A 13685-nucleotide genomic window follows, 5' to 3' on the forward strand; every position below is an offset into this window, starting at 1 on the left:
AAAATAAAGTCCACATGTGAATATAATGTAAACCCTAAAATACAACAATTTGTCAGTTATCAAATAGTAATCCAACAAGGATGACAACATCCATAAAAGCGAAGCACTGAAACGGTAGGACAAACGGACATTAACACTTGTATAGTATCTGAACTGAAAAATCGGAACATAAATGTATAAATGTCGAATCAAAATTGTAGGTAAATTTGTTGAAAAACTGCTTAAAAACAGGATAATGTTTATGGACATACTTACATTTTTGGACTTGATTATAGAGTTGCTTCGCTTATAATATTGTTCTTTGTTGTCCCAGGAATCAATATACAAAAAATCAGATCAAACGGATAATTAAACACTTGAAAATTTGTTGTTGAAAAAGTAGAAAAATCAACATGTTAAAAATGGACGTACGGACATTCTGATAATGATTATAGAGTTGCTACACTTTCTAAATCGTACCCAACTACTACAGGAATCATCATGCAAAGTTTGAAATCGATAGGACAATTCTAACATGCCTAAATTAACGAATAAAAGCTATCTATCTCGGACGGACGGACGGACGTACGGACGGACGGACGGACCGACCCTAATTATAGAAAAGCTTCGCTTTTAAAAATAGTATTTGTATTTGTAGAATTGTTAGCAGAGAGGTAAAATGCACAAGAATAGTTTACAAGGATATGCAATCTCAATACTCTCCAGAGATAGGTACAGATAGACTGATAAATTAACAGGGTATTTTAAGCCAAAGGCTCAAAATTATGTATAGATAATTAAATCTAAAAAGATATCGTATTATCAAAAAAAAATTGCATTGTGTAATTAGTTTGAACAAGAGGCATGTGGAAGGAGGTGTAGGGGTGTTTTTTGTAATCCCCTCCGATAAAACTAAGAGGTTGGATAGTGATACATACACCCCACTTTACAAGGGTTTACTACCTCCTGACCCCCCCCCCCCCCCCAAGAGAGGTGTCAATGTAAAAAGTCACACCAATTTTAAATTCAAGGGTGAGGCGGGGGAAGTGGGTGAAAAAAATCCTTGCCAAGGAATGCTTTTTGGACTTTTAAGAAAACTGATTATTTAGAGGGTGGACAACTAGGCAACTGGGACAACTATTTAAATTTTTCTGTTTTTGGTTTAAAAATCCAGTACACGCCATTATTTTGAGCCCCCTGTTGTTGAGAAGATAGGTAAAGCCCAACAAAAGATAAAAGAAAGGCATTTGATTTTGAATCTAGGTGAACACTGAACTCAACATTTCCAATACAGATTATTCAATAAACAAACATGTTGGAAATATTTTAGAATATCCTATTAGATAAAGTAAAAAGACTTTCGTTGTCTGAAGCTTAAGATCTCAATAACCAATGAACTGATTAGGTTCTTTATTTCAGGTAACCTACTAGGTCCCGTAATGACTTTATTCTATTTTGTTTCAGATTTAAGTCTAATTTAAACTATTTTTCTAGCTCCTCTCTGCCCCTTTGAATATAGAGCCCCTAGATGCTAGGGGCAATGATGCAAGTAAACTTCAAAGCATAAATATTAGTAAATATTTTTTTTTAAATTTAAGAATGGTGTTATTGATAAAATATAAATAAACATTTAACTTAAAGTTTTAATTATAGTGTTTTTGCTATTATAGATTAGACATTTAAAATTATTATTGCATAATTTAACAAATGTTAAAGATCTTGTTTTGAAATAAGTTTTTTACAAAGAAAATACAAGTAGAAGACAGAGGAATGTATGATTCGAATTCCAATTGCATAATTGTCCAATGTCTTGAGAATTCACATATATATCAGGATTTATACATCATTAGTAAACCAAACATTCAACTGTCATAAGTGCCTTGATCCAGGGAGCGGCAGCCGCACGTCAGCCACCTTTAAGAATAAGGAAAATCAAGTCAACCTTTCACAATTTTTCAAAATCAGCTTAAATTCTAAACATGGCCTAGATATTGCAATTCAAACGGGTTTAAATTTGAGGCCTTTTCGCAGCTGACATGCGGCTGCCGAGCCCTGCCTAGATCTGCCCCATTTAAATATTTATATATAAGTACCTTAAGATTACTTCGCCTAATTTTGATTACAGTACAAACTTTAGAATTGAGGTTTATTTTACTATTTTAGTTAATCATCTAGTTTTAAGATACAATGTAAAAATTACTTTATTTCCCTTCTACAGTTACCCTATGTATTTATTAATGTGTTATCCTCAAAAGCCAGCTCAATTAACCTGCTTTAATTGTACACCACGAAGTTTATCTATGTTCTCTTGAGTACCATTATATTCAAGGTCATTTTATGCCTAGCCTTTATACATACTTGTTTCGCACTCTTAAAAAGTATGTAATTTCTTATCAATGTTGGGTGTGGCAGCTCATACTTCTAGCAAGGCTCGGCAGCCGTGTGTTAGCCGCCTGAAAGCCTCATGGAAATCTACCTTTTAAAAATTTAAAAATCAGCTGGTATGTTTAACCTGACCCAAATATGGCTATACATCTTTTAAACATTTTTCTAAATCATCAAAACGGTCTTAGTTGCGGCTGGCACGCAGCTGCCGAGCCCTGCTTTCCAGACTAGCTTTAAAGTGAAAAAAGAGTGAAATATTATCAGCTATATAGCCTAGAAAAGAACTTTATGGGTAAACTGTAAATAAGTTTTGTTACAACACGATCTTCTACAAATTTGACACCCTTTTTTCACAGTGTATCTTTGAATTATGAATGCAATTTATATTTAGGCCACCTAAACTATGCAAATCTAAGATCTTATTATAGAAGACATTATAATTCCGAGACGATTATTTCCATAAAAGCAGACCTTTGGACATTTAAGAATTGTTAATTTTTCATTGTAAATATATGGATTGTATCATGTGACTAAAATTTGTTATATTAGTTTTAGAAGGCTTTCTTGAAAAAGTAAAATTATTAATTAAAAGTTTTCTATATTAATTCTATTACAAATGTATGATTGTCATTGATGAAAACCTTTAATTTTTATATAAAATCTCGCTTTAATCTATTAAAACTGAAAGAATTATGACCTTGCAATGATATTTAACATATCCATATCCTGATTTGATTAAATATTTATTGAAAAAAAATTCATTATTATTTGAGAATATTATATTTTATAACATTTGAGTATTTAAACACAATATCTGGTATTAATTATTTAGACATATATTACAATACTATTTCATATAAAATTTAACACAATAAAAAGAATTGTACAATGAATAATTTCTCAAATTTTATTTATTAGAAACCTTGAATCACCTTAACCTATATTTTAGCAAATAAGGTACAGAAACAAAAATAAAATACATTTATTCTAGACCCATAGTCTAAAGTTTAAGTTAAATAATATTCTCTTGTGTTTTCTTGTTTTTCTTTGAACTTCTTTCTTTGCATATTAGGTTGTTTGGTATATGTATAGAAATATACTTTTACCAATGTTATACAACATTTAAGAAAAAGAAAACCTTTTTAGATTTTGTAATACATAAGCTGCCATACTATAGAGAAAACAAAATTAATTTGCTAATTTAAAACAAATAACTGAATGAATTCTTACCCTCATTCTGCTTGGAAGGTGTAAATGGAAGCCTTGATATTGTTTCACTATTAATAACCTAAAAATAACATCATGTTAATCATATCTATCTATTCATTACAATACAAACAATGACGTCATTATCAGCTATCTTAAGTTGTTAGACAAATTATATGTTTTAATTAGAAACATTAGCCAACTAATATTTTAAGGTTGCAGATTTTCTGTAACTCATCATATAGTTAATAAATTACTTTAACTTCGTAGCTTTTAAAAAATGCAATAAATTGAAACTAATTTGCCTGAAGTTCAGAATAAGAGGGTGACTTTTAACTTTCAGATAATTGCACAAAAGTTTAACCTGCAAATCACTAAGCACCAAACTGATTTATTCTATGCATAAATATAAATGTGCATTGAGAGCTGCTTTATATTGGACCCTAGTTTTAGACATTATCAATTAAAAGTGTCAAAAGTTTGACATACATGGATTAAATTGTTCTTGTATGAAAACAATTATAAACAATAATTTGTCACAGACAACTTCCTTTTTGTTCTTTTCTTCCTAGCTTTTACACATATATCTCATGTTATCATCTTTAAATTAGATAAAAATAATATAAAAAGCTTTATAGTAAATTTATTAGACTTTTAGTTTTTTTTTTCAAATGCGTGTTTACTCTTTATTTTAATTTTACTCTTGTCCATTTTTCAAAGAATATTTTATAAGAATTTTCATAATTTGTTTTGTTTTAAAATCATATATTAATCTGAGATCAATTTAACTGTGAAACTTTCAAAAAATATAAAGGTATCAGCCAAAACTTTTTATTTATGTTTGTGTTTTTATGTCTGTGTAGGGACAATTTTGGTATATGTATTTCTAATTTATAAGTAGGTTAAAAGCATTACAAGAAATATATCAAAAACAATATCTAATGTGATGTGTAAGTATGTAAAATACAAAATATAATTTGTATATTAAGGATAAATGTTGAGAAATAAATTTACCAACATTTCAAGAGACATTAGAAAAGTGGAATCTTCATTTTATTTTATTTAACAAGCAATAAACAAACAAAGCATGGATTTGAGAAGTATACCTATAATTTTCATTTATCCTTTATGAGACAATAAGGTTATCCCAAGTACCCCAGGCTACATTCATCTGATTTTAAATATCCAAAAGAATCACAACTAATTTCAAATATTGATTTACCCGCCTATTGTAAACCCTAATTTTTATCCAACTTTTCATAATATCTTATTATATAAAGAAGGTTTTTATTGAAAGATTTGACTCCTGGGATAGTTTTATACTATTGTTATATTTTTCACTGCACCCTTGAATACAGAGTCTTTTGATGTCAGAGGCGCAGCCACTAGTACATTAAAAGAGTAGAAAAATGTAGGGGTGGATAAAAATACATTCAGATAGATAGATAGCTGTGTATATTATTAATTGTGTTGTTTGTCACATAAACACATTACAAAAATGAAAACAGAAAACAAGATTCATCTCTGGAAAGCTTTTTGCATGTGCTCCAATTTTATATGATGAATAGTTGGTTACATATTTAGATAGGAAGATTTACTATAACTTGTACATGATCAATTTTGGTATCTTTTGTCTCTTTGTTACATTGAAGTTTGAAAAGTATAAATTTCTAGAACTTTTTAAAAGGGATATAAAAGATATAAGGTATATATCACTCAAGTCAATTAAAAGGAAAATAAAAAATAAAACCAAATTTACAAGTATCATAAATTTATTATACAATTTAAAGTTTACTAATTATGCAAGAGTTATTCATATTAATTTTATGATGACTCTACTTAACAAAGAAAAATTTCAACTTCTATTGTTAAAATAATGAATAGCAAAGTTTGTCAAGAATCTAAATTTGGTAGTATGAATTTTGTCATATTATGTTTAAATAAAATTTGGCTTATATATTTGATTTTTGTACAAAATATTTCCCCTGATTTTGTATTTTCCAGTTACTAAAATTGACATTTTATAAAACTAAAGTAGTAAGTTAAATGTCTCTAATTAATCATAAAGACAGACAAACCTTAGTAGAAATATTGGCAGAAACCAATTCAGTTCCTAGATCAGAACCTCTTCCAAACTGTTCCTCTCCTGGTCCTGCTAGGTTCCAGGAAATATTTGCTGGAGGATTTGACCCTCTAGATGTACATTCCAAGTTGTACTCTTCTCCAGCCAGCATTTCAATAACTTCATTGGTTATCTTTACAAATTTTGGAGGCACTAAAAAGAATAAAAAACATATTAAGTAGATGCAATTAGTCTAAAATAAAAAAAATGTCTTTTTTGTAAATGAAATTTAGAAAAGTGAAAGAAAATGATATGAGTGATATGGGAGAATGAAAAGAGCAAAATGCATTGAAAATGTTTAAATCAAGGTCAGGAAATTTTGAATCAAGAGATCAACCATCAACCATCATTCCAAGGAACAAAGTGTTCAGGCAATGTTTTTTATTGTAAAATAAAATAAATTACAATGCAATTTCAAAATATTTCATACCAAGTTAATAATAAATTTTCTTTTATTTATTAATGAAGTTTTGATAAATGTAATGGAAAATAATTGTATAAATATGTAACATTGGATAAATACTAGCACTCTCTTCCTATTGACCCTCACCCTGCAACCCTCATAAACCACATAATAAAAATGTCCAAAGATTACAGCAAAAAATGTAATTATAAAACTTATTTTGACTATGTATTGCATATTTGTTTGCAAGAAAGTCAGTTTTAAGAGTTTTTAACTATTATACATCATCACATCATATACATCATTATACTCAATACCCAATCATGATTATTTTTATTTTCTTTTTTACTAGAACACTAAATATTCTAAGCTCATTTTTATAAGAGCTTTAGGCAAAGATGCATTTTCAGTTTTTTATGTTAGAAATCATCTTTCTAGCCATTCAGAAGTTCATATAATAAACAAGATATCAATCTTTATGTATATACATTTTTCTCCTTCTTATCTTTATAACTTTAATATTTGTTAGCTCAATAATAACAAACTGTATAAACCATAAAATAAAAAAGAACATATAACTGGCCCAAAAGTTTACAAACTTGTTCTACTTTTGTCAGCCTGAAAAATTTCAGGGGTAAAGTTGAATCATGGTTGGATTGTACAAAGTAACAGTAGCCAAACATTTCCAGTCAATTGTCCTCTCCCTGTATCTCTTGTAAAAATATAATTATACTCTTTTTACATTATTGGAATAGCATTTTTCAGGTACAAGCAAACTGTCAAAAGTGTATCAAAACAATAAAGATATATTTACCTAAAATGTTGAAATCTATTTGATGTTGTAAAGGCCTTGTGACTGGATTGTTGCCTCCCCTACAAATAAGATTTAGAGTAAAAACTGTTAAACATATTGTGTATAATAAAATTATGATTTACCTAGCTGCTATGTAGTTATGATTAAGTCATAAATTGTTGAGATTCTTTATGACATTCAAATACTGACTGTTTTTCTATTTGTAGATTAAAGGAAAAGTACTATGAAAAGGCAAGATTGTCAAAATTTATGTGCCTGCTTTTCCTGGTTCTTAGATTTTCAATATTTTTTTCTTTATTCATATGAAAACTGCTGACACTTTAGTTTTCTTTGAATTCAATAATCTACAACTTTTCATGTGTATGTGATGGGGATTATAGTATTCAAGAATAATTTCTTTAACATGTATATTATAAATGACTTAACAAAATAAGTTACAAATGAAACATTTAAAAGCATTTCAAGTAAATACTTATTGCTTTATACTTTGTACAATTATCATAAAAATTAAAAATAAAATTGAAAGGAGCAACTTTCTGCATTACATCAGAAGAAAATTAAAATTAATATCATTGATGCCTAAACTTTCAATATTTCTAAGTTCTTTATTTGTTAGTTGGATTGTAAAAACACTTTCATATCCCAATATAACTTGTGGAAAACACTTTTTATTTGCAAACATGGAAACATGTCTAAAACTTGAAAGAAAGATTGATATTTGGATAGATGGATAGATTTATGCTGTTCAATGGAGAAAATATGTCTATGAGTCTAGAAATTCAGACATATTAACAAACTTTACTTCAAAATCAAAGTTATTTTAAAAAGTAACTTTTCTTCTCAAAGATTTTGTCTGTAATGTTGAAGGAAAGAGCAATCACAATTTTAGCTAATGGGAGAGTTACTTATGATTAGGTAAAAGAATATTTTTTTGAAAGTGGAAGTTTTATCCTACACTAAATTCTTTTAAAAACAATACCATTATATATTAAAAATGTAAGTGTTATTTGATTTATCATTACTATTGGATAAGTTACATAAAAATAATCATTTTTAAAAAATCTTTTTGAACAACTTTGCTACAACTTTATGGACTGAATCCATTTAATGCACAGAATTCTTAATACCATATATGTTTACAAGTTTGTTTGTAGCTAATTTGTTTATTTCCTTTTGGAGAGGTTAATGGCATACAGTCAAATGCTCATGTTAAATCTAAGTATATATGTTGAATGGAAGTAATCTTTATTATGAAATATGTAACCTAGACAGGATAAGATTTAAAGTGAAAATGATTTTGATTTATCTAACCATGTATAATGCAAATTGCTTTAAATTTATCTTTTTTCGAGAAGCCACTATATAATTTGAAATGTCTGTCCATGTGTCTGTATGGGGGACATACATTTCTCGACTACTATTTGAGATTGAGTATTAATTTTTTTTGTGAATATTCCTTAAATCAATGAGCAGCCAGTATATAAGCTGCTTTGTCCGACTATCTATAGGTAATTCCCTGATGGTCATTAAGACTTTGTACCTGCATAAAAGTGACTCTTCAGCCATTTCTTCAGTTATAGTCAGCTTTAGTTTGCTTTGAGATTTGTTGGTATTACTTAATTCCTAGAAAAAAATAAAAATATTATAACCTTAATTATATGCAATTGCTTTATCTCTATCTAGATGATATTAGTAATGATTTCCAATGCTCATTTTCTGCTAAACTTGTATGTTGGTATGTTTTTGGTTTGCCTTGAACTTATATGCACAATGAGGATAATATCAAATGCCAAACGGGTTTATACAAAACACTTAATTTTGTACTTTGATAAAGGGTATATAATACAAATTTACATTTTAAAATTAGACTGAATTTGTATTTTCATAAATTTCTTCTGTGTACTTTGAAAAAAATATTTAAACCTGCTAATATGTATGAACATATGAGAGGAATAGTTTGTAAAACAAATAGTATTTGTGCAATTAACCCCATCTAAGTAAAACTTTACAACATTCCAATATTTGGTCCCTTTCATGGTTATACACAAATAAAGGGGTTTAGATATGAATAGATAAATAGCATAATTAAGATTAATTTAACTTTTCAACTTCCTACTTTTTTGTCTAAATTAATTATGAGTTATTTATTTACATTACCTGCTGTGTGCTATGTAATAATCTTCCTTCTTTCCACCAGGTGATGTTTGGTGCAGGAATACCTAAAAAATGAACATCTTAAGAATAGAATTTATTTTGCAAATTTACAAATTCTAAATATTCATCTTTCAACAAATTTGATTTTAATAGATCACTTCATAAGAAATTCTTTATTCAATCTCAATAACACTTCAAAATAACTATAAAATTATAGAATAATGAATTACCTCCTTCTAACTCACAAGTAAGCTCAAGAAAATCTCCAATTCTGATTTCAATAAAACAATATTCAATAGTCCTTTGTTGTTATTTATTACACATATAATACTATTCAGTCACTCATAATCCTATACAAATATTTTCCACTGTGGGTTAGAATTGAATCAAGAAAAAAGTAAGTGCCGAGCCCTGGGACCTATGTATGGTGAAAATATACATAAAACCATGATGATTCCAGGTAAAACCAAAATATATCAGCGGGGGCTTTTTGAGAAAATTATATTTGAAAGTTTCAAGTTCAATTTTCACCCCCTAGGAGTTGCCGCATAATCATGACAAGAAAAGCAAATATTATTTATTTTAAATTTTGAACAACTTTGCTTTTATAAAGTCCTTCTTAAAACCTCTCTATATATGATTTATTTTAGGCTGAATTTTCGTGACCTTTGCAAAGCAAGTGATAAAAATGGCCATTTATTAACTCCCTTCAGGAGTGGTTTTATGAAGAACTTTATAAAAGCGAAGTTGTTTAAAATTTAAAATAAATAATATTTGCTTTTCTTGTCATGATTATGCGGCAACTTTTAGAGGGTGAAAATTGAACTTGAAATTTTCAAATCTAATTTTCTCAAAAAGCCCCCGCAGAAATATTTTGGTTTTACCAGGAATCATCATGGTTTTATGTCTATTTTCACAATACATAGGTCCCAGGGCTCGGCACTTACTTTTGTCTTGATTCAATTCTAGCCCACAGTGTTTCATATTACCAGACATGCACCCATCCTACTTTAGGTATGAAAAAAATTCATCTTAGAAATCTTGTATTTATCTTATATAATCCTTGCTATTTTGATCACCAACAGTAATTTTGATATTTTAAGCATAGGGGTAAAGTTTAAAAAAACCACCAAATTTTACTGATAAATAAGATGTTAAAGCAACCTGGTAAAAGTATCTCATTAAAACGTGGGAGTCACTTTGACCTTTTTCTTCTAGAATAATAAACTGGAGCCTATGTATCTAATAAAAAATTTATGAAGCTGTTATCAATGTGCATATAGTATCCTTGTATCTTTGTGATATACTCTCAGGTTTTATATGTAAGAAAGTAAATTATGAAGGATTGTTGGGTAGGCAACAGGATAAAGAAAATAGCAGAAAGGGATTACAGACTAGGTTTTCTCAAATTCAGATAGAAAGATACAAGATTATAGTTAGTTGTAGATGTATAAATTAAGGAGAGAATAATATACTAAAGAAAATAATTGTTTATTGGTAAAAAATTAAAGTTACAGTCAAAGTTTACATTAAAAAGCTTAATTCTAAAATAATCAGCCATATTAAGTAATTTCTTTTTAGGCATTAATTCAGATTTATAAATTAATAAAAAAGTGGTATTTTTTTGCGGAAGCTTTAATGCTAAATCAATAAATATTTTTTTAAAAGATGACAAAACTATAGCAAGGATTTTAAAATAAATATTAAGATTGCAAAAAGAAAAGATAGATAAATAGAAAAAAGGGTATATGATAAAAGAGATATATGAACACATTGTGAAAATTATGGGATAAAAAGCAGGAAAGTGGAAATAGCAAAAAGTTGTCATTTCCTGCAATAATCTGTCCTGGTACTCTAACACAGGATTTATTATAACAGCAACAATTGGATAAAAAAAAATAAGATTTATAAATAATATTTCTAATTATATCTGCCACAATATATTTGATTAGGTAAACAATGGTTTTAAAGTATGCTTGTCATTTTTCTATGAAGACAAGTATAATTTTATTTTGTAAAACCATGATTGTAGCGTTATACGTAGTGCATTCACTTGTTGTTGGAAAGGTGAAAGGTTCGAATCTCTGCCCAACACCGCGTTATACCGCGTTAAAAATAAATCCTGCCACTGTTATGTCAGGAACGCGACATAAGAGTAGTGGCTTTGGCCCAAAATTACCATGCACAGTTTGGACTTCCAGCCAAAGTTCGTGCAATCTAAGGGTTGGTTGTCTGAAGGGAGTTTGACCATATAAATATACTCATCATTAAACAATTATCATAATCATTTGGTTCATAGATACATTAAAATAAGGAAATATATTTAAATATCGATATTGCTATTCCTGGTAAAATCTGTTGATCTTCCCAAAGTTCTTCCAGCTTTGTCAAATATTCTCACTGACGTTGGAGGCACTGAAAAAAAATCAAGTTTATTTTTGAATATTCGAAATAGAAAAATATAAATATAACGATAGGAAAGGTATGGAACGAAAGGGTTAGTTTTATTTACAAGTGTTTAACAAAGTGTAACAATTATTATTGACATAAATTTACAAAGTCACCACATTCTGATTTTTTTGTATGTAGGACAATTCGTAAGACAAGACTGTCTTACATAATTAAGTTTCATTGTTCAAGTAATTGAGGTCTAAGAAAAATTCTTTATCCAAATGGTACACATAAACTTCAGATAAGAGTTCTAAAGAATTCTTACAAAAAGAAAATCTTTTAAATCATGCTCTTTTTTTGAAAAAGGATAAATTTGATGATTTGATTTGAACAGAATAATGACTTACCTCACTTTTACATCATTTTTAGTGCACATTTTGTACACAACAACACAAATATAAAATCTTTCATCTTTATTTACTCAGTCTGTTCAGATTTGACGCAATATGTGACAGAGCAGCATATAACAAATTTTGTAAATATCAGAATAATACTGTGGTTTGGCCAAAAAGTTTAACAGAGCTAAGATATATATTTTGATGCTATGTTAGTTGTCAAGAAGGTGATGGGTTCGAGCCCCAGCAATTGTTGCAATAAAGAGGGTAAAATATTTCTGCTAATGTATTCTAGGTTATTTAAAGGGAGGCGGTTGACTTTTGATTGTAAATTATATTTGTCCAACAGATCTATAGACATCTCCTTTCCTTTTCGAAGACCTATTTCGTCTGCTTCTGAATTATTTTCTGTTACTTGGCTGTGTTAATATAAGCGACACCATTAGTTGATTTTCAATGAACTAATAGAAAGGTTGCACAAGGCAGTTGCGATGGGGAGATACATTTATTTAACCCTTTCTCCCTCTAGTGTTTTACTCTAATATTATATTTGCCCCTTAAAGTTTTCTACTTCCTTAGCTTCAAAACTTTTATTAAATCTTTATTGGGTTGTACCAATTAGAACATTTAAGCCATATCTTACTTCAATTTTCATCTACATAATAGGGTAAAAATAGCCCACAAGGATAACCCTCGTAGGGATAGGTCAAGCAGACTAAAAAACCCTCTCTACTTTTAAGTAGTGCACTGAAAGTTTTAACAAACAAATATATATTCTGCATATTCATATCAATACTTTCATATAAAATCTTTGAAAAGATACATATGTGTTCAATTATTGTGCTAAATTTAGCATCAAAGATGTTTGTCATGCAACTTTATTGCATCAAAATTGCCACATTAACACTCTCCTTTATATGCAAAAGTATTTAGATTCTAAATGTTTTATTGTTGCCAACTCTAATTTGATAATTTTAGCATAGCATTGAATATTCAAGTAAACAGTAAAATTCTTATTTTAAATCAAGCATTTTACTATACATAAATGTTAAGGTCAATAAATCAAGTATACAAACGACCATTTAAAAACATAGGGTGACAAATTATTTGAGAAGATAAATACATCACAAAATATTTTGAATACAAGTGTTCATATCGACATACTCATTTTTTTAATACTTGGTTATGTAGTGATGATTTGGTTAGTATATAGTGTCAAATCTTCCTAGGAATCACAATTAAAAAAAAAGAAATATGACAATTGCCTCATGAAATTTTTGTTTGTAAAAATAAAAAAAATGTAAATGGACTTTCTGATAATACCTTTGGAGTTACTATAGCTCGTCTCATATGCTAAATAATGTTTATCTGTTAGAATAAAAAACCTATTACCTATAACTTTAAGATTAGTAGCATGATATCTTGTGGGGGAAGATTTAAAATCTACTCTACAACTGTACTCTCCTCTATCTGAGTTCTAAAATCATTTTTTATTATCAGGTTAGGTTAATTTATATCTATAAATGCATACATTTATCTTTACAAGTGGTTGCGCCCAGGTATCTGGGGAATCTATCTTTAGAGGGGTAAGATGTAAGTATAAAAACAACCGAAAAGCCCTCACAATCTTAAATCTTAAAATAAAAAAACAGCCTAAAACTATTCCCAAACCTATGTGAAGCTTCTCTAGAAGGGAGAACTCAATCAGTTTAGTAGTTATCAAAATCATAAGATTCAGAAAAAAAAACCTTACAACTTTACAAAATAGGATAATATAAGATGAATATAAAGTGTTACCTCTACTCCTTGAAGTGATAAAAATGCTACAGGCTAAAA

The 13685-nt window shown here is 28.6% G+C and overlaps 1 protein-coding gene across 1 annotated transcript in view; it reads right to left on the reverse strand.

Annotated features, from left to right (window-relative positions):
• Positions 1 to 13675, reverse strand: part of LOC145324147 (cell adhesion molecule Dscam2-like) — a 30863-nt gene extending 17188 nt beyond the window's left edge. The window contains exons 1-9 of the mRNA XM_080166774.1: positions 13647 to 13675; positions 13242 to 13326; positions 11409 to 11478; positions 9294 to 9334; positions 9067 to 9128; positions 8450 to 8532; positions 6910 to 6968; positions 5649 to 5845; positions 3595 to 3652 (exon numbers count right to left, since the gene is read on the reverse strand). Coding sequence (XP_080022900.1) covers positions 3595 to 3652; positions 5649 to 5845; positions 6910 to 6968; positions 8450 to 8475 — 340 coding nt within the window. The 5' untranslated portion in view covers positions 8476 to 8532; positions 9067 to 9128; positions 9294 to 9334; ... (1 more) ...; positions 13242 to 13326; positions 13647 to 13675. The remainder of the gene's footprint in view (positions 1 to 3594; positions 3653 to 5648; positions 5846 to 6909; positions 6969 to 8449; positions 8533 to 9066; positions 9129 to 9293; positions 9335 to 11408; positions 11479 to 13241; positions 13327 to 13646) is intronic.
• Between the last annotated feature and the right edge of the window lie 10 nt (positions 13676 to 13685).

The sequence above is a fragment of the Acartia tonsa genome, chromosome 7, assembly GCF_053477335.1.
Source record: "Acartia tonsa isolate MP-2025a chromosome 7, ASM5347733v1, whole genome shotgun sequence".
NCBI lineage: Eukaryota > Metazoa > Arthropoda > Copepoda > Calanoida > Acartiidae > Acartia > Acartia tonsa.